The sequence below is a fragment of the Trachinotus anak genome, unplaced genomic scaffold, assembly GCF_046630095.1.
Source record: "Trachinotus anak isolate AG129_WGS33_773 ecotype Australia unplaced genomic scaffold, CSIRO_AGI_Tana_v1 ptg000028l, whole genome shotgun sequence".
NCBI classification, from domain to species: Eukaryota; Metazoa; Chordata; class Actinopteri; order Carangiformes; family Carangidae; genus Trachinotus; species Trachinotus anak.
In genome coordinates this window covers 18,365,124-18,387,856 of record NW_027273879.1, presented here as the reverse complement: position 1 = coordinate 18,387,856, position 22,733 = coordinate 18,365,124, and the positions used below count along the sequence as shown (strand labels likewise).

General features: G+C 39.5%; 1 protein-coding gene across 1 annotated transcript in view; it reads right to left on the bottom strand.

Annotated features, from left to right (window-relative positions):
• Positions 1-22,733, bottom strand: part of npr2 (natriuretic peptide receptor 2) — a 68,746-nt gene that overhangs the window by 24,484 nt on the left and 21,529 nt on the right. Inside the window, exons 6-12 of the mRNA XM_071467016.1 lie at positions 19,750-19,885; positions 15,545-15,629; positions 8,251-8,371; positions 7,325-7,399; positions 6,209-6,286; positions 2,669-2,773; positions 338-409 (exon numbers count right to left, since the gene is read on the bottom strand). Coding sequence (XP_071323117.1) covers positions 338-409; positions 2,669-2,773; positions 6,209-6,286; positions 7,325-7,399; positions 8,251-8,371; positions 15,545-15,629; positions 19,750-19,885 — 672 coding nt within the window. The remainder of the gene's footprint in view (positions 1-337; positions 410-2,668; positions 2,774-6,208; positions 6,287-7,324; positions 7,400-8,250; positions 8,372-15,544; positions 15,630-19,749; positions 19,886-22,733) is intronic.

The window sequence follows — 22,733 nt, the reverse complement described above, 5'->3', positions numbered from 1 at the left end:
TTCATGCTTAAGTTTCTGTCCCACTTTACACCATATAATGGCAATATTTACTGTAGTTTCAAACACTGCACTGTGCCAAAAATACATTTCTGTGCATGTTTCTCTGCCTCACTCACACTTTCCCCGTCCATGTGAAACCATGGCAACCTAGGCTTTTTTTTTTGTATATGTGTGTGTGTGTCTCTAAAGCACACAAAGCAGCACACAAAGCAGCTCATTTAACTCTGAAAAGTAATCTTTTTGCCAGCATTTATATAAAAACAAGCGATAAATCGATGCCCCTGTCCTGTCGTTGACTCCTGGTTTTTGTTTACAGTGCAGTCTGACCACCACGTACCTTCACAATGTCATTGATCAGCGAGTAGCGGAACATCCAGTCCAGGTTGATGCTCTCATTCTCCAAAATGTCCTGCATAAACAAAGACAAATCAAAAATTGGGAGGAAGACATTCACAGACAAGAAATAAAAATCCAGTTGCTGCTTCATCTTTTAAACCCTCAGCAGCCATTTGAGCAGCAGAGTTTATTTTGGGACTAAACACAGAACCACCTTCAGACCAGATACCGTATATTCTTTTTCATTCTCAGGGTCAGGATGTTAATGAATAACCCTCAAAGGCCCTGCAGCCAGCCGCTTACTGGAATCTGGGTCCTGCTTTGACTTTCAGCCACATCACATCAGCTGCAACTATTTGTCTTCTATGCAGAAGTCCTTCTCTACAAGTGTGAATGATGAAGTCCATGGCTGAGTTTCCCATTGTTTCCAGCTCGACCATTCTAAGAAGGTGCTGGCATGTTGGGAACACTGAGTTCAGGCCAAAAGCAATTTCAGTTGGAGCATGGTATATTTCTTAAGACAAATAACAAAGACTGAACATTAGACAAAGACAAAAATGTGTCAGACAAAGGTGATTACACTGTTTGCTCAGTTTGGTTTAAATAAGGTGATTTCAGTCGGTCCTGTAGAGCTGATACACACACTCACAAGAAAAGGCCGTCCCTGCTAACTGTTTCCTCTGGTACTGTAATGTCTGATTTGTTGTTTCATGTTTGTTTGTAGCAGATACGTCGAATGCCTGTTAACAGATTTCAGCTGAACTTGGTGGAACGTTTGGAGAGTCATGATCATGGGATTTGTTAAAACATTCTGTTTTTTTTCATGAACTGCTGCATTGACTTGAAAGTAAAAAGATGTATGGGGCTGCAGCTCAAGTTATTTTCACTAATGAATCATCACATTTCTCTATTTTACTCTAAAGGAAATAGTAAAAAATGCTGATCAGAATTTACCAGAGCCCAATGTGATGTGTTCACTTTGCTTGTTTTGCCAAAGTCAAAGATGTAAAACAAAGATCAGCTAATCCTCACGTTTCAGAGGCTGAAAATGTTCTGCATCTGTACATGATAAATGACTTCTTCTGATTAAAGTTGCAGTTGAGCTGCATCTGTTTCTTGGTGACCACTGGGTAGGTCACCATCATCACCATGTTGCCAGGTGACCAGTGTAGACTCCAGGAAATCACTGCACTGCTTTTTTACATTTGAATTTGTGTGCAGAGGAAACTAATGACACATACCATGATAATTACTGAGCTTTAGTGTTACTGGTAGATTTTTCAACTTTTGGACAGACAAATGCTAGCTGTTTCCCTCTACTTCCAGTCTTTATGCTAAGATAAGCTAAGAGGCCTCTGGCTTTGTCGTCATAGTAACTGCACAGACATGAGAGTGGTTTTCTTGTGTTTCAAATACATGGGCCAGACATGGCCATCAAACCGGCCCGGGGGGGGGTCTGGCACCAAGTAGTTCCTTGAGCACCTCCTCTTTTTGCATTCTTCATATGGGATGGAAATAAAGTAACGTTGGTTCAGCACGTCGATCAAAGGTCCATAGGTGTAAAGCAGGAAGCCCTCCAATGAGCATCTTTCCCAAAGTCTCAAACTATAATGTTTTGCTGATCCACTACTAGAATTAAAATTTACCAATAAATTCTATTTCTGTTAAATGATCGATGTAGAGAGAGACTCCAGATATGGCCCTCCTGAGGCTTTTTGGTTTGCTTGTAGAATTGTAAATTTTTCAAGGATAAATGATTTGATTTTCAAATATTGGCTGATTAATTTCTAAGATCCCTGTGAGACATTTTCAAGACATTTAAAATACTCAGCTTGGAATAATAATTTCTGTCTGATGTGGGGTTTTTTTCCACAAAAACTTAAATTACCTTATTGAATTTAAGGATAATACACCCACTTGTTGCCGTGTGACTCTATGAATATGCAAACATTTCCTATTTCAAAAGTTTAACTACTGGACACAAGATGAAGATTTGCAGATGTGAAGTCCATTGTCAGTGTATGCGCAGTGGAGGTTTCTAGTTTTCACATCACTGTCGAGAGTGAGAGCTGCACATTGGACCATAACTGGCTTCCAAACTAAACGTGTTGTCACATAATCCTCACATATCTGAACGCACAGTGAAACCTTCTACCTTCAATGTGAGAATAGCAAACAACAAACATTAATCTGCACAGTGAAGGTCTGAAGTAACAATAAGAAAAACACAGTTTCAAGAACCTTCAAGTAGCAGAATTTCAACAGTTTGACTCATGTTAAGTCATGTGTCATAACCCTCCGCAGCAGCATGTGTATAAATAAAAGACTCTACCTGCAGGCTGCCTCTGGGACAGTACTCGGTTACGATGCAGATGTTGGGAGGGTCAATGCAGGCCCCGATGAACCTGGTTAGATGGTTGAACTGAACGTCTCTCATCTGAAAATAACCACACAAACACACTGCAACTGTGAGTGTAACTCTTTCCAAACATCACATTCCCAAACCCCATGGAAACAGAGGACGGGGGAGAGGACTGACGGTTCATTTATATACAAAGTTTTGAGAATAACGCTGCCAGCAGTTCATCAAAATAGTCTATTTGCAGTTGGCGAGCTGGCACGGTGTCCCTCTTCTACGTGTTGAGACGCATTCCTGCTCAGGGCACCCAGTTGAAACATGTGCATGTGCATAAATTGCCCTTGGAGGTTATGAATGAGCCAGTGTGCTGGGGGATGATGAAAAAAAAAAAAAAAGAAGAAATGTTGAGGTGTTGAGAGGATGTACGAGCAGGAATATGAGAGCGGAGCAGGCAAGACGTGTAAAACTGCTCTACATGGAAAATAATCACTAATCACACACTGGTTTTACGATACAAAATGTCTTCCAAAACATGAATCACTTGAAATATAAAAAGTATGAAAACAAAGATGTTTGAGGTTAAGTGATTAAGAGGGAACTCAGAGAACATTTTCTGGCAGATTCCTTTTATGAGAAAGTGTGAAAAAGCCCAGTCATTTTCTTTTATAGAAACAAACTACATGGACGTCCTGCTTCATTCCAGCCCGTAGGAGCACTCACAGAAGCTGAGGAGAAACTCTTCCTGCAGCCAGCGTGAAACTTCAAAAACAGTGTTCATAATTTCAACAGTGTACTTTTCTTCTGTGAGCGCAGTGAGTGACAGCTGCTCTCACACCGAAACCAGGGAGTTAGTCGCTCCTGTTTCACGGCTCGGGAGATGTTAGCCTACCCTTTGGCCTATATAATTTCCCCTGCTGCACACTGGTGAGCGGGGGAGGAGAGCCATGAGGAGGAGGAGGAGGAGGAGGAGGAGGAGGAGGAGAGAGCGCTGGAAGACAAGTGGTTAAGTTTCCACTGGCAGATCCGTCTCTTCCCCCATCTGGTTGGCTTTTTCATGAGCTGAGGTTTGACAGCCGATCAGGCCCCCGGGGCATCTGAGAAGCTGCCAGCTCAGACAGCAGCCTCTCTCCCATGTGTGCCTGCTGACTGACCGAGAGGCCGCAGAGGCATCCGAGAAGCCCGAGCTGCTCTCCTCCAACGGGCTGCAGCTCTCACGAAAAAAAACAACCAAAAATACAGAGAGAATTTGACTGGAGAAAGTCAACGAGTAAAAGATGTTGAAAGTTAAGAAATGGCCAAAAATCTTCCCCATGAGCATCCATCTTGTTCATGAGCGCCCGTGTAATTTCAAAATTAGGGGTTTCCTTGTGCCACACTGTGTTTCCATCACCAAACCACACAAATTGTTTGTCCCTCAGCTTCCTTAAAGCTCGCTCGTAAATATTTTCCAGCCAGAGGGACCTCTTCTCCAGCAGCTGCTGTCGCTGATGTTGAAGAGACAGTTTAAGGATGTTAATTCTTTGCTGGAAGCCCTCGAGTAACAAGTGACTTCCTGCAGTGGACCTGGTCACAGTCTCTGTTTGAGCATGCTAATAAGGAGCCAGGTTCTACTTCTTGCAAACAAATAAAGAAAAATAAAGCGTTTACTGTCCTGCTGAGCCAAAAAATATGGTGAAATAATTCCAGTTTTCAGGGGCTGGTTTTTAAAGCAGGCGGAGTGACTAAACCTTGTATGAAAGTCTTTCTCCTACAGAACAAACACAATAACCTCAGCTCATGGTTGTTTAATTCTAGTGAGACGACAAATGATTTAATGAATAGAACTCGTTGAGGTTTTCTTTTTTTTTTTTTTTTTACAATTCACTCCAAGGTCCCGGTAGACTTTCCTCAGTGCGAGGCCACTGAAAACACCCGGAAAAAGCACGAGCCAGTGGATGGATTTCATGACCAAATGCAAGAATTTGGGATTTGGAAACTAAAAATGAAACTGTGAGTCGGATCTCGAGTCTGTATTACTAAACCTGGAAATACAAAAGTGTTGGAACAAAGATCTTACTATTTTGAAAGATTTACCAAAAGCAAAATTATCATTTTTATCCTGATGGTTCCACGAAAGGAAAGACCGTGAAGTCATTAAAGTCAAGGGTTTGTCATCTACAGAGCTTGAATAAGCTCAACAAATGTACTTAGATTCACTTTAAATGTTTATATTTCTTTGTACAGCAGAACTTCAGCCTTACTGTGGCTCTAGGAAATCAGGATTCATCCTCTGCTGACTAAGAATATTCATGACAGTCTGCTGAGATGCGTTGGACAGATAAACCAACTACCACTGTATTACTTAACCCTGAATGAAATTACTATTTCGTCACTTGTGGGCAGCAGAAATGGGATGAACACACAACACTGACATATTATTAATAATATCAATATTTTATCAATACTTTAAGCTGGAGAAGCAAACTTGTTAACAAACACTAGCTTATTTATTGATATAACACCTGATGATTGTAAGTCCAAGTTTCAACATACTCTTCTTTTAGCTCTGTTTGGTCTTCAATAAATAAAATCAGCTAGCTGCTAACTTTGTCTTTTTGTGCTCAGTAGGCCATGTACAGTCGATTTCAGAGGCTTTTAGCTGAAAACAGCCTTTCACTGTGGCTGGAAACGGGTCTAGTGAACCAAAACAATGAGCTGAAAGACGCTGAAACACATTATATATCTGAACTAAACAGCAGAGTTGGGTGATAATTATCTGTGGGTTTATCACCACATTAACACCTCTCATATGCACATAGTCATGTGATCCTATATTAATATAAAATATTGAATATTGCAGCTTTAAATAAGCAAATATCATACGAATCTGCCCATTAGATTTTGATGTTTCATTTGTACAAGTGGAAAATTTGGCCTGACGAGTGGTACGAACAACAATATAATAACTTATATCTTCACAGTTATAAAGTGGTTAAACAGAGAATAAAAGCAACACTTAAATTATACAGTGAAACATCTGACCAGATAAAATGACATAAAAATACTACATTAATAGTCAGTTTAAAGCACTAGCACGGTACTTTAGTTGCCATGAGAACAAATGTATTGTCACCCGCAGCAGTGCAGTAAATCCAGACTAAGAAAGAGTTTTTTCAGCTGACATGATGTGTTCATCCTTGTGCAGTATGACTTTAGTAAGTCAGAAATATAGCATGGAGCCAATCCGATTAATGTCTTATGAGGAATTATGAACTGTACGTACAGTGAAGCGATACTAAAATTGGGGTAATGTGTTCTCTTCTCTAAAATCCAATTAAAAGGTGAGCAGCTGCATTTTCGACCAGCTGCAGAGAAGACGTACAAAAAAAATTGATTTATCCTTTTTCAATTTTCTTTTTATACAAATTGGTCTAAGGACAGAGTGTTGTATGTTGTACAGATTGCAGTGCTCTCATTTGTGATTTGGGCTACATAAATGAAATTGATTGGACTTGACTTTTAATAAACACTCACATGTTTGAGTTCCAGTAAAACTTGTCTGGTCAGCTCTATCCTCTTCTTGTTGACATGCTTGATGGCCACCAGGTTCCCCTGTGTGCAACACAAGAAGAGACAGAGCGATCAATCCAGTCTGAGAGACAGCACTGATGCAGAGCTCAGTTTATACAAAGCCTTTTACCATATGAAGAAAGAAAAGACCGTGACGAGGACGCACGTTTGGCTGGATGTAAATCAAGCAGGAAAAACAGCCATGACATGAAAGTGGAGAGAGGAAATCTAACTGCATTCAGAGGAGAGAACAGCATCTCACAGTTTATCCTACAGGTACATTTGTGACCTGTTTCAGTCTGCTGCAGGAGAGGAGCTGTATCTGTCGCTTTGATTATGTTTGGATCAGTTAAACAACTGGAGGAGGAGGCGAGGTGAATTCCTCTGAGCCGCAGATGTGACAGACTGGCAAAAAAACACTGTCGTGGCAGCTCAGAGACACAGTAACTCATGTGTGAGTCCATGTGAGAGCTTTAACTTTTACTCAATGTGAAATATACAGATAGCTGATGACGACTGTATGTCAGATACATCTGGTGTCTGCATGCTCAATGAAATTCATTCCAGGGTTTATTTTCATTAGTTAAGGCTCTTGCACTTCTCTCAGTTTGTGCTTTGGCGTCAGATTTAATCACCTTTGGCCTGCATTGAATTTAAGAAATGCATCAGCGCCTCCAATAGTGCACGAGACGTTCAAGCCGTACGGTGACATCAGCATTTATATAAAACCCATATAATGCAGCTTAAAACAAAGACAGTTATCTCATTATTCAGCAGCGTCTTTATGTCACATTTCCTCACACCTCCTCCATCTTAAATCAGCAGCAGCAACAACCTGATGGTTATGTCCAGACTGCGAGGCGGGAGTGTAGAAACAGAGAGAGAGACAAAAAAAAAAAGAACAAGAAGAAGAAAATTGACACATTCTGTAGCTCGCATTAAAACCAACTACCTAAATGCGCCCACACTCTCTCTTTCTCTCCCCTCTCCAGCTCTGCGGCTTTCTCCGCGAGTGTGCACATGTGTGGGTGGGAAAGGAGTGCGCAGGAGTTGAAAATGTCAGAACTCACTAAGCCTTACCTTAAAATAGCCTGTTTTTGCAAATAGCTGATATTTTCCATGGGCAGTTATCAAGGAGCCGTAGCTGGAGCCTCTCTGAGAAAGTGGAAAGGAGTAGTGAGAAGAAAAAAACTGTCAGTTTGATGAGAGAAAAGAGGATTAAATCTTGGTCATTTAAGATTGTGCCTCCACTTCCCTGCAGCATAGACTCCCAAAAAAGGGCTCATCCCCTGACCAACAGAAAGTGCTTTTCTCTGTGCAACATGAAATTGCTCTTCACTTGAATTGGGGAAAATAAAGCATTTTCAGTTTTCACAGCACCAACTCGAGTCCTTGAGCAAATGTCTGCAGCGCACACAAGAGTGAACAAAAATCAAGTGGGCGCTCTGCAGACAAACCGCCAGCTCAGTCAGCTACACATTTGTATAGAATGCAAATATTGGCAACACATGGCACACTGGAAAATACATCGGTCTGGAAAATGACTCTGTTTTCCACACACACACATTATCCCAGGAACTGGACTGGAAACCAGTAATGAAAAAGGTGTGTGCATGTGCTTTTCATGAGCGCTCGCATGTGTGGGATGAAACACAACCCAAAGGAGGTGCATATCTGCACAGCACACAGTGTGAATAAACGGGGTGAAGCTCTACACTTCAAACATGTCAGATTAGCATTTTCGATTCTGGTGGGTTCAATTCTACAGCAGCAACGTCTCAAGACTGATAATCAGTCCTGTATGAATGAAAGCTGTCGACCCAGTGGTGAGTCTTTACCACTGGCAAACATGGCCGCGTGACCTGCCAGAGGAGCAACAACTTGTTAATCACACACTGGAGGCTGCGCCAGCAACACTGCCGGAGTAAAAAGTGATTTAAAGCTCAGAATTATTAAGAAATATTCAGGGCTTTGCCTCAGCGTAATTGCTTGACAAGATAATCCACCTGTGAGAGGGTGAGTCGACTACCGGCTCGTTTGTGGTATTTATTGGGGCTCTCGAACTGAAGGTCCTCCCAGCGGATCCTCCACAGCATTCCAGCCAGCTCCTTCTCCAGCTTCAGTTTCCTGCAGAAAGGAAAAACCAGGTGGTGAAATCAACAAGGACGGCAGCACAAAAACCAGAAGAACAATCTCACTTAAAGAGCAGTGGGTTGAGGATGTTGCAGAGATCGTGAGCTGATGTTTTTACCACAAGGTTGTGAATCTGGAACTAAACAAATTAATAAAACGCCTTCAGAGGTGGTCTGTTAACTCACGGTTTTACTTTGAGGAATTAGTTCATGAGGTTTAAAACAACATAGATCTAATCTGGCAAGTCGCCTTCAACAAAGAGCTAATCGCTCCATTCGCGCAGTTGCATTCGATCTCCATCTTTACTGGAGGTATTTCCTGAGATATCGGTCTCAGGTCTGATTGCAGATACAGTGCATTCAGAGAGTCTTCAGACCCCTTCACCTTTTTCACATTTTGTTAGGTCTTGATCACCCATCACCATCTACACCTTGATTGGAGTCCATCCATTGTAAATTCAGCTGATTGGACGTGATTAGGACAGGCACACACCCATCTCTACACAGTAAGGTCTCACAGCACACATCAGAGCTAAGACATGAGGAGGAAGGGGCTGGCTGCAGAGCTCAGACAGGATCATGTCGAGGCACAGATCTGATGACGGCTACAAAAAAAAAAAAACTCTGCTGCACTGCAGGTTCCCAAGAGCACAGTGGCCTCCAGAAGGGCCGTGGTAAGAGAGGTGACCAAGAACCTGATAGTCACTCTGGCTGAGCTCCAGAGATCCTGTGCGGAGATGGGAGAGACCTCCAGAAGGACCTGCGTTGATGCATGCAGGCTTGTATGTTTGTGTTTTATTAGATTTGAGCTTCACTGCTGCAGATGCTTATTGAACTTTGGTGAAGTGGAAAACAACTTTTTTAGATGAGACAAAGGGCTCCTTCTTTCAAACACATGCTGAAATGCACAACAACAGACCGTACTGGAGTTTAGTGAAATCAACTGGTATTTAATCAGTAACTTAATGTAAATAGAAACGTTGGTCGAAAGTCAAGTCAATCTAAAAAAAAACACAAACACATTAGTTACCTCTTTTGACCCTTAAGAAAAAATAGTGAGTTGATTGCATGTCGTGCTGAGCATCCACTTTAGTGGTTAAATTAAGGTTCTCATTTTTCCCAGCATGCACTGTGTTTGAGGTAAAACTACAGAAAGCCTTCTGTCTTCTACTTTAAATAACGTGGATGGAGACTTGTTCTTATGACTCATGGGTCTTTTCTTCTGTGAAAAATGAAAAAAACAATGATAGCCATGATGAAGATTAGAGTCCACTTCAATTCTCACTCCCACACTCTTTATTTTTAACAATCTCACTGCGAGCGGACTCAGATGTTCTAACCTTATCTTAGTTCCAACACTGGTACAAAAATAACTCCAACTCAAAAACTGTAAGAGTTATGGTTCTTTTAAAGTTAAAGGTGGAGTGAAATTGAAACAGTAAACATACATCTGTATGATTTAAGAGTTGTGGATTGTACTTATTGTATTTTACGGTGTTTTATGATTGGTCTAGCTCAGTTTTCACAACAGAGTTCCATTTTGTAAAACTCTGAACACACTGCTGTAATCTTTAATCTCACATAATGTGCAGCTAAAACAGCACATGTTAGTTTTAATCACTGTTGCATTAAAAATAAAATGTCCATTATCAAGTAGTGCTGTCAGGGTTCGCAATGGTCGTTTCCTCAAAGAGTATACAAATTATTAATGTAGAGTAAGACTTTGAAGACCGTGGCATTGAACGTTCATACAGTAAACCACAGACTTAACAGAAACCCAGTGTGACATTTTACAGCAAAAAAAAAAAGAAAAAGAAATGTTTTGCAATTACGTTGCAATGCTGCGCACCACCACTTTAGAATACTGTGTTGTGCTATGTTTTGTATCATTTTATTACATTGTGTAATGTTGCTGCATTTTTGCGTTGCATCACATTGTTGCATTACGTTGTTGCATGCTATCATCACATTGCGTCCTTGCATTGTGTTGTTGTATTACACTGTAGTGTGGTTGCGTTGTTACGACATATTCCCTTACACTGTGTTGTTGCATTACAATGTTGTGTTCAGTTACATTTTGTTGTGGCATGTTAGTGGTTACATGACATGACTTTATGGGACATTATGTAATTATATTGGGTTAAGTTACATTATTATGTTACATTAGATTACATTACTTTTTGTTATGTTACATTATGTTACGTTCGTTTACATTATGTTTATACTGGGTTCCATTGTCTAGGTTGTGTTATGTTGTGTTATATATTAGGTCCTGTTGTGTTCCATTTTGTTAGGTTATGTTACTTTACGTGATGTTATACTTGTGTTTTTACAGTGTAAATAGGTCACTGAGTAAAAGTGTTGAGGTTGGCTGATGGCAGGTGTCTCCTTTGGCCCAGTCAGTGTAATATATCAAACTGAACAATATAATTATGGCCATCATTCACTCAGTTTTACACTGATCACTTCTGTCTCCTATGTGGTCCAAGATGGGCAGATAACATGGACAGAAACTGCTCCACAGTCTTAAACAACCTCCAAATATCTGCAGAGCCTAACCAAGTTAATTAATCTAGTAATTTACATGTCACTGATATTTTTGATATGTTTTGAGTGTTATTTTTGAGCATCAGTCTGACTGGCAAACACCAAGAACCACAGAGGGGAAGAAGCATTCCAGTGAATCAACACATCTGGGGCAAATCTCAGAGGAGCTGCTGTTTCTTAACACTAACGATTAACAACAGAAACACATTCAAAAATAAAAGTAATAGTCCGGGGTTGTGAAAACCAAAGTTTTTTTCTTTCTTTTTTTTTTTTTTTTTGGAGGAATTTCATTTTCAGTTTGAAACACTTAGAAATGAAAAACGAGCAGAGCCCACACATTCCAATCCAATCTAAAAGGTGTAAAACACTTCCAGATGGCTGCAGGAAATTATTGCAGTGTTTGCATATCACCGTGTTTTAGCCTTTCCCCGAACCATCCCAGTTGGCCCCAAAAGTGCCCCATTTATTTCCTTTCTTTTTTTCTGTGTGTGTGTTGGTGGACCCAGAAACTTAAAGAGGATTCTGATGCTTGTTTGTGTCTACAAATACTCCAGACTCAGTCTATGTGAAACCATTTTCAGGACAGGAAACACCATTAAACCACCAGTGCCCTCCAGCCCCTTCCACCACCACCAAAAAAAAAAGGTATTTTTCTATTTAAAGAGCCTCGTTTAGAGACCTCTGGCAGCCAGAGGGGCAAAGTGTGGGGCTCCACACTGGGCCTATTGTTTCATAACTCCCATATGTGAATACCTCTGCTGGACCAACCCTTCCATTAAAACAACAGAGCCACTGCTGCTCTGCTCAGCATCCCCTCACACTGCCGCTGTACACCACATGCCAAAATCAGATGAGAGCAGCCGACCGTCCACCTGAAATCTACTGAGTGTTGCAGGATCATATTTAACAGTATATAAAAGTCAATAAAAATGGAGTGTTACTTGATTTTCACAATTTTGTACGCTGCAAAAAGTTTGGTTTATGCTCTGCAATCCTAAAATACAATTTATTTATAAAACAAGTGAAAAATCTGCCAGTAATTTGAGAGTAATAATCTGTTTCTCATAGAAATCAGCTTGTTTTAACAATTCTGTACCAGTGCTGTGGTTTACCTTATTCCATATTATTGCAGGTACAGATGCTCATTTCTAAAAGATTTGTTTTTTTAAATCTTTTTTTTTTTTTTTGGGTGTTTTTAAGAAAAACGAGACTGGAAGGCTGAATTTGAGGCTAAATTGCTTTTACATAAAAAAAATACAAATACAAAGAAACAGACTCAATCCACATTAGATTTTTATTAAATTGCATATTCAAACAACATTTTACTGTTGTGTACATTTAGTCAGTGGAGCAATCTATTACAAAAAAATTACCTAACCAACCACCCATTTGTTATATAAAATACACCAATAATTTAAAAAAATATAGAGTTCCCTCATCTCATTAAAGAATAAGTATGGATTTCTCATCCTTTTCTGCCCTGTCAAATCCCAAAATATATCCCACAGAGATTTAATTAATCTGAATATAAAATCTTTTCTTATGTATTACAAAACAAAACACATAAGCAGCAGCAAAGATATAATTAATAGAAACCATAATGTATTTTGTATTTAATTCTCCTCATTAAAAAAATATAAAATAAATATTAATATATTTGTCTTATAAATTGCAACCCTATATCCCTATCAAGCGAACCCAAGCTTAAGAAACTTCTGGACTGATTGATCTGAGAATAACTACCAACAGGGACAAAACTGCAAACATATTAGTGGTGTTTTTGTAGCTCAAGTACTGAACATGGAGGCCTTTCAGCAGCTGGTTGATCTTTTAGATGGTTGTAAAAAGCTCTGCTGTCTGCCTATCTGTCCATCAGCAAAGTTCCACTGGTGTCTGCAAAAACAGGAAGCGATTTGTTAGCTTTTGGTATCAAACAGAGCCGTCACAGGAAAAAAAGACCCAGCTTCTAAAAGTGGTGTATTTTATACTTTTTTGTTGAACAGAAGGTTTAAATTTACAGTTTCATGGCTTTGAGGTGAATGAAGTCGACTCAAAATCCAATAAACGACAACATGTTCAGGTCAGAGAGAAATGGTTTTCCATATATAAACCTGTCATTGATGTAAATGATGGATATAAATATAGTTTGACTGAGGCAAAACTGTGGGTCAGGACCAAAAATGCATCACAGAGATTCCCTGTTGGGGCAGAAATAGAAACTTGTTGCCGTAAATCATCAAGGGTTTCACTTGGATCCCAGATTTAGAAAAAAGAAGAGCATGTTTCATTAAACTTACCGGCCGAGAGGCTAGCTGGTTAAGAAGCGGTGCTGTGCTTGCTGCACTGTGAGCTGAAAAAACACAAAACAAACTCTTAATGTTTTCAGAATTACGTGCATGCTCTGCATCTAATTATTGATCTGGTAGTTATTTGATATTAAACATGATTAACTCAGATTCAGGTTTAGTGGATTTACCTCAGGTGGATAGCCGCTCCTCCGTCTTTCTTCCACCATTCGTCTGATCAAAATCCATTCTGATTGGCTGGTGATTAACACTTGTTTGTGTTAATAGTCAGTATTAGAAAAATGATCAGATTACCGGTGTGATTGGTTAGTTAGAGCCGTGTGGTGACATAAGAACCAGCTCCTCTTTACTTGAAAATCATTGTGTTTGTTGGTCCTGAACATAATTAACTGCCGTGTAGAGGAAGACAACTATGAAGAAGTGATGATGAAAGAGGGAAATTAAACATACATTTTCTTTTATTACATGCGGATTTGTACCCCTGACATTAAGCAGAATTAAGTAATCTTCCAGTAGCTTAATTGCTTAGATCATGCACAATTAACTTGTTGTGTAGATAAATGAGGCTCAATCTAATTCTCAGAATAACTTCCACAAACATGTCAACTGGGACACTAACAGTTTCATTTGAAATTATTTTACAGTTAATAAATAAATTATGTGGCAGGTAATTGTTTTATCTTAAACATACACAACTGCAGGTGGCAGCAATTAACAGTTAAACACCATCACTTATTTAAATACTTCATTATATGTCATCTAGTCCAGTTTATTTTTAACTTCTCACACGAGTCTGCAGGATCTCGAATGAACACTGTACCTGACACTGTTCATTCTGCTCAGTTCTTGAGAATAAGTTGAAATGAAGTCCAATAATTTCATCTATTCTGCAGCTTTTACAGACCACCTCAAGATTTTTTGGAATTCAGCGAACAATACACCGCAAAACATCTCCGTCTTATTACACCATCAGTTGTTTTTACCCGTTGTGGAGTCATAAAAGTATCAAAAATCAAAAGTCGGCCGTGAGCAGTAAGTTATTTAACCAAGCTTGAATTTTATTCAACTTGTTTCAAGGCTGTAGACAGGATTTTAGAAACATCGAGGTCATGAGTGCAAATTCCTCCAGCGTGACCCCAACCCCCCTTCACAAAATGCTCCACTTGACACCAAAAATCTCTCTGGCTTTTATATTCTCCACACTTTATATTCATTCTTTTAACTCTTTAGTAAGATTTCGGATATATTTAATCTCACTACATGATGATCTAGATACTGTGTTAAATAATTATCAGTAAACGTGACGTTAAATCCCGAAATTCCCAGAAACAATGATGAGAACATGACCTCAGCCACACAGTCCACAGCCACATTTAAGACAACTCTCTTTTATTCATATAACCTAAAATCACATCACAGCATACATCACCCACTATCCTAGACCCTTGGTTTAGATAAGGGAAAACTCCCCAATGAAACCTTTGAGAGGGTTAAAAAAAAAAAAACCTCACGTCCAGCTTGTTTCAACAATGTCTGGAAACAACCATCAGTATTCATCTGGAAACATCCAAATAAGCCACATCGCTGGAGTACAGAAAAAAAAAGGATTCGATTCTAGCAAACTGATTTATATTGGAAGCACATTAAAAATAATCTCACCACAGTGGCAGATGTTTTCAGTTGTACAATTTAGTTCTCAATTTTAGACAGAAATTACTTCACTGGATTGAGATTTTTGCTATGTAAAGGTTTGTTTTGCGGTGTTTTCAAATTTAAAACCAGGCATCTTCGTGCTCTTCTAATAGGATTTTAAAGGTTTTTATAAGCCAAAAGATTTATACCAACCACCAAGCAAACATGTAATGCTTTGAGAGAAGTACAGGAATAACAGAGACTGATGTTTTCCACCTGACATCAGCAGTGTGTGAATTATTAAAATAGGAGGCTTTTAGCTTTAATCCAGAGTAAAGAAAATAAACTTAATGAACACACTAATGATCATTAAATGAGAATAGTGGGAAGGGTTGTCTGGGGCCAGTATATGAGCTCATTTGGCAGCTTAAACACACTTCACCGCTGCTTTAACACCGTCACCTGCTGAGCCGTTGCTGTGGCAACAATCGTGTAAATACCACACTGGCACCTATAGCAGCACGACCCATAAATCCTGTCTCAAACATGTCTCTCTCTCTCTCTCTCTCTCTCTCTCTCTCTCTCTCTCTCTCTCTCTCTCTGAAATAGAAATAAAAAACGTCTGTCATTTGAGCTAAAAGCAGCACAGAGAGGAAGTGTCAGCTCGATGAGCTCAAACTCACCTGTAAATGAGGAAGCTGGAGATTCCAAAAATGATGAGCGCTAAGCCGGATCCCACAGCCACGATACCCAGAACTGGCAGATGACCTGGAAACAGGAGACGGATTCCACACTCAGTTGTCTCTCATATGTTCAACAGATGTTCACATTCATATCTTTCAAAGAGAAAATAAAAAAGTGAGTGTGCTGTGTAAAACACAGCTGTGACTTCCTGAAGTACAGCTGCACTGCTTTAGCAATCTGTCAGCTGCAAACACCAGCAACAAGTTCACACAGTTGCACCGATCTGACATTTCTGATTTTTATTTCAAAACCCTGATGGAGACTAAATGTCCCACCTGCCAGGCAGATAGGATGATACTCATCAATGGAGAAATAGATTTTCTAACTCTAATCAACACCAGCAGATTTGTTCGTCAGGTTCACTATGTGAAAATTTGAAGTTTTGTTCAAATTTATGTGGATCTGTAGATCTATGCATTTCTGAAAACTACAGTACATACTAGGGCTGCACAGTTAATTGAAATATAATTGAAATGGCAATATGGTGCAATATCCAAATTGCAGGAGCTGCAATTTTTTTGATAAATGTAAAATATGTCATAACATTGTTGTGCATTGTTAGCACATTAAGTGTTGCTGTGGAACTTGTTTGTTTGGACAAGCCCCAACAAAAGTCACATCATTATCACCATCTTGAATTTTTTTTCAGTGAAAATAAAATGCAAAAACAATCATTCCAACTGAATGTGACTCATATTACAATGACAATATCTGCCTAAATAATATGATAATAAGACAATATATATATTTTTTGCATATTGTGCAGCCAGATGTCAATATATTCACCATCATGGATTTTTTATGAATTCTAAATGTGGATTTGTCGAAATCTCAGCCACCACATAGTCATAGTATTTTGTCATGGTGCTCTCTTACCTGCAAATGCAGTAAAAGAGAAACCATTACAGTTAAACATTTGCTTGCCTCCATCCAAGGTGAAAGAAAAGTTTACAGCCATGTTAGTAGCTCTATGAGGCTGCACTTAAGCACAGTGGTGCTTTGATCTAAATGAGTACATGCTAACATTTTCACAGCAGCAATGCTAACATGCTAATGTTTAGCAGGTAAGAGCTGACACTGTTGGGAACGTCATAAATTTTGCAAATTAATCAAATTTCATGGGAATCCATCCAACATCTGTTGAGACATTTTACTCGAAACCACAAGTGTCAACCTCATGGTGTCGCAAGAAAGTTCATCCTCTGGGGACATGAATGTTTCTACAAAATTTCAGTGGTAATCCACTGAGTAGATATATTGAGATATTTCAGTCTGAACCAAAGTGGTGGACCAACCAACCAAAGTGCCTACCTCCAGCATCTCTAAACCCGTCTCTTTTACACATTGTAACTCGTTTGGTTACTCCATACACAAACACAGGTGTAAAATTATAATTTGTGGTTTTAAGAAGAGTTACATGCTGGTAGTATTTCTCAATTAAACCATTTATCCCTCCACCCAGCACTTCTGAGCAGCATCTTAGGCGACTATGGAACCGGTTTCCAAACACAGTGAGTGAGCACAGGTCTGTTGTACAGAGCTGAATTCATGAAATGCAATTTGTAACGTCACTGTCAAACCTCCTGCTATGCAACTTCATCAGTCTCATTGTTCGTAAGTGTTTCAACAGTTTTGCAGAATAAAAACACAACCCATGAGCAATTAACATCAAGACAGCATCAACACTACATGATAACACGCTGATGATAATCACCGAGTGATATATATTTTTCTAGATTGAGTGTATTTTTCTAGATTGAGTGTATCCGCTGTTTTTGTTTCTTTCTTTCTGGCATATGAGTAAAAAAATGTTCTTATTTTTAATTGCTTATTTTTGATAACAGTGATTTACTCTTAAGCTACCCTTGGTTCTTTGGTATTGGGATTGCACAGTTTGATATTACCTGCAGCTTTCCCAAGCTTATAATTGAGTCCAATAATCTCATTCTCTTAAAAAAGATGCTGTTGTCATTCTACTTTATGTCCGTACAGGATGTGAAACTGTGAAACTAGTCGTCAATATGTTTCTGCAAATTCCAGAGCATTCACTGTGCTTGGTGGTAAATGTAACACTGGGCGACATCCAGGCTCTCAACTCTGTGAATTATTTGGGGATGGCTTCAGAGTTTGGGACAGAGAGATTTATTGCTCCTCCCCTCATTATCCATCCTTCATGCCAAAATACATTTATAATTGCAGTGGTTTTCCTCCACAGTTTATCATCAGTGACATTTCCCTCTGAAACTGTCACTCTGTTCATACACCAAAGACCATTTCCAGCACTTATCTTTCACACTGCTTATTATTCAAGCAAATATTACACTTCTAGATTTGCTCTTTCACCTCATTGAGGCAAAGAACTGGGATGAAATTGACGAAAAACAACACATCCTTGCATCGTCAACATGAAAATATCACAGGCCCTGTAGAGATTGTGATAATATAAACAAAGTGCCCTGTACCATCCATCTGATGACACTGGTGGCCGTTAAAGGTTCTGTAAACAAGATTTTAAATGCTAATATAGCAGTAAACAACTATTTTCTATGTAAAGATATAGTGGAGTAATGGTAATGAGCGTATAATGAAGTCACATCCCCTCTGTGTGTGTTGTAATCGGAGCTTCTCTGTTCTCTGTTTTGATTGCTGGTCCGGGAGCACGTGCGTCCGGCCATGCACGTACGTGTGCATGTTCCCTCCCCACATTTATAAACACACAGGCACGACCACACGCAAGCCGACACAGTGCAAGTGACCTTACAGAATTTCATCCACTGAAGAAATCACTTTTTTGTAAAAAGGCTCCAACAAAGAAAGAGATGAGACCAGAGCACAGGCCAACTGGCCATGGGGAGCACTGGCTCCAATCCCGGTACAGAGAGTTTTCAGGTTTTTTGCCAGGTCCATCAGTGTTTTTACCAGCTCAGTCAGAATCAGTCATATAAGGTAACTTAAGTTAGATTATAGTTTGACTATAAACTATATTTGAGAGTATAGATTGTATTTGACTCTCCAGTGCTGGCACAGGATTAAAATGAAGCGTGGAGACAGGTTTGACGATGTGAGACTATTTGACATCATGTTTTTTGAAGCAGGATTCCTAATGCATAATATCAGCTCGCCAGCTAGCACAATACGGGCTAGTAACATTGACTAATCCATTCTCTGTATGATACATCTGCGTTTGCTAGCTAGCTTTATCACTATCTAGCTCTCACCAAGAGACTCACCAATGTCAGCGGAGCTAAATTTGCTGAATGATAAATAACAGTAATGGTTATTGAATGAAAAGGATTATTAGAAATAATATTTGTTATTATATAAGATAATGCACATAAAAAAATCTACAAAGTAAGAGGTCCTAAAGAAGAGATGCTTTGTTTTGCGCTGAGAGCCAGTTGTTTGTTGATGTGAGATGTTAGACTCCATTTTTCAGCTAACATTGGCTAGTGTTTCACTCTGTTGTTGCTGTAGGGGAGCGGAAGAGAGGCACTGAGGTAAGGCACTGAGGAGCGAGTACTGAGTCCGCTGTATAAATCAGTCCACAGGCTGTTAGACATCCCACAAAGTCGGAGAAGGTCTCATTTTTAGTAACGTTACAATCTGTTCACACATTGGCAATAAAAAAATGATTGATAGACGTAAATTGTTTCACATTCTTAGCAAAATGAAACTTCTGGCCCAACATATGACTAGGTTCTTGGTCCGAGTCTGGCCCATATATTTGCACATTTGTGCAGATTTTGGCTGTTTCTTCCGGTATTGGCTGACAACTGGAAGATTTTCTGTGTGTTCCAGAATTGAAAATAGCATCTGACAGTCAAGCTGTATGTGTATGAGCCAAATTCAGGCTGTAAAAACTGGGCGTATACTGGGCCAGAGGAAAACAAGGATGTTACCCAAGTAAGGGCTGGATTTATTTTGCTATCTCAGTTAAGCGTGAGATAATTTCACTTGATGTCAGTGCTGTGCATGAACTTCCTAGTCACAATTCTTTTCATGCAGTTTCCTGAAATCTATCAGTCAGTCAACCTACCTACTACCTTAACACTTCACTTCAGAGACACATAGGCTACAATCATCTGCAGGCAGGTTTAACTCTGAATAGTGTCCTGGTATGATGGATGAGACAGAGTTGTCATACCATCATTGCAGGAGGGGTCGTCTGTGGAAAACACACAGGGGGGGTTATCCAGCGGTGGGCCCCCGCTGGGCCAGTGGATCTTCTCTGTCTGGGACCAAATGATCTCTTTCATGGTTCCATTGTAGTACGCAACAATCTGCAAACACAGAGGAATACAACGATTGAAATGGATGAATATAAAGACACTATAGTCATTTATAATTTCTTTGTCTTAGTAAATGCAATGTCTCACTGAATCTCTCATCAGTTTGAAAAAGGGAAACACATTCCTAGTGTTTACCATCCTGCATCACACCAGGACGTCTTTCAACACGTTGACGTTATGACCCATGAGTACTCATTATTACAAGCCGTGACCACGGGGCTGCTATTGTTTTCACCCTGTGAGTCTGTGTGTGTGTGTGCGTGTGTCAAAATCATGTCAAAATGTGGTCCTGAAGACAACCACTGTAGCAGAAATAGCCACAGGCGGTTTTGAGTAATTTGGCAGGTGTCTGTATGTCCACAGAGTAGGTAGAGACAGCAGGTGATTAGCCTGGCATAGCAGCTAGCTCCGTCCAGAGTTTAAAAGATCCACCTACCAGCAAGTCTAAATTTTAATAATTAACATTTCATTTCATATCCAGTTTGTTTCATGCACACATACACAGTGTGGTTGTCTGGTTACTTCACAGTGAAAAAAAAAGATGTCACGCTTTTCCTTTACGTGTGTTAGAAACAGCATTAATCTGACAATGTTTTTCAAAATTCCCACCAATTAATTATCTTGTTACCTTCAATTCAAACATTTTCTTGTCATCCTAATTTTTTGACATAATTATTTAATTGTCAGAAGATTGTGTGAAGGTCTGTTATGTGAAGCCCCCTAATGAGGAATTTAACCTATCTTAAGATAAAATTCAAATTCAAAATTTAAATCAAGACCTTTCAATAACAAGCTTAGAAAATGAAGTTCATGTGTTAGTTTAATCAATTAACTCCCAATCATGAGAGAACATTTTGATTTCTTAAGATAACGAGGTGCTTAAGTTGTGATCTCATAGTAACTGGGCTAAAAAATATTCACCTCAGTTTGGTTTCAGCAGCTAATTAGACTGGTCATTGTATACAGTACTATGCTACAGGCATTAATGTTCATTTAAAAGTAACATTTAGGGTTTCCTATAATCAAAACACATAAGCTAATCAAGAAGTTAACGTTAACAAGCAAAGTTTGACCATCACCCTGAACAGCTTGAGTGTGTGAGCTTTATTTTGACGGGACAGCTTCATGAGCAGCATCTGTTGTCCTGCAGTGAAACATGACTCTTGTATTTCTTACTAGCTGGAGGAGTTTTTTTCCACCCCTGCTCCCAGCATGTTGTGTCCCCTCTGCTGAAACCTTGAAGGCCGTCACCCCCACAGAGGGTCATCAAAACAATGCAGAAGGGGCAGAGGCTGCACAGTCTGAAATAGCACCGTGTATTTCAGTTCAGGGGCTTTGTTTACTGCACTCTGCTGCCAAAAAATCTCCTCCAACAACTTTGAATACCGTTTAGGCTGCAAGCAGGACAATTTAGTTCATATTCAGTGCAGCTAAATAAATAAGAGAAAATACATGTGGACAAAGTCTCAAAGGAGTTTTAAATTGAAAGCAACTGGACGTGGTTATTTGTCTAGGAAGACGTTTGACCAGGTCCCAGCCTGGTCAGGTGCGAGAAAGAACTGATGAAGCCTCTAGGATGAGAGGTGAAACGTCTTCCTAGACAAATAACCAAGTCCAGTTTCTTTATTTAAAACTCCTTTGAGATACTATGACCTGGACAAATGAGAATATTCACAGGCCTATGTGGACAAAGGTTCATCATATTGAAATAGGAAAAGCACACTGATGTCTAAAACAGTGGTTCTCAAAGTGAGTGGGGTCCTAGGGGTCCAAAGCAAAAAGGGGAATGATTTAGTTTCACTATTTCATCTATAAGTAACATAATGACAGAAGGTATGAGTATGTTGGTCATAACTTTCAAGCACTTTGTGTAAAAAATATAAAAAACCAAATATCTTATCAGGTGGGGGTCTGTGGTCTTATTTGTGTCAGTTTAGGGGTTCTTGACGTGAAAACGTTTGAGAATCACTGGTCTAAAATAACAGTCAACACTTTTGCATGAAAGGAGAACTCCATTAAAGTCTGTTTACAGGTGCTGGGGAGTACAACAGCACAAATATGTTGTCCATCTTGAGTCCCACAGTATTATAGGTTTACAATGCTAAATCAGCAGCGTAGTAGTGAGATGTCTCTTCACAAGCCCAAACCATGACAAACAGAACCAAAGGTGGTGTATCTCCCCACTGTTGTAGGCACCCTCCTGGCACCAGATCTCAATATAACGTCAGAAAGACATTTCACTCCAACTTAAACATCTAAAAAAATGTGGTTGGAAGTGAAAATCGGGTTGACGTCGGGTTGACGTACTCCCCAACATTCGCTAACTGACACTGTGATGTTTAGCTGATGTTTAGTGGAGGTTGTGTTTTGCTCACGATTAGAATGTCAACATTTTTGTGTCAAGATTACTTTGACATGAGAGAGATTGATTTTGGTAACTTAACAGCACAACTTAAAACCAACAAAATATCAACGTCAGCTGGCGTCAGTATTCTACATCAAATTAACGTTGGCATTAGACGTCGTCCTGACACTGAAGTTTGGTCACCTGACGTCACAACCTCCATTCAACCAAATAACAACATCTAATAACGTTGGTGGCCAGCTTCGTGCCTGCTGGGTTTACTCTCGTCCTCAAAATATAAGATTTGTATGCTGACTTTAAGATCACACCATTAAGGGTAAAGATCTATAAAAAATAAAAAATTAAATAAAAAATAAAAAACTATGGTCATCCAGAGAAGAAGTACTTACAATGTAATCTTGAATCTGATTATGATGGACTCTTTTTTTTCTGTTGACATGTGAAGCCGTCCATCACAATGAATCAGCCTGAATC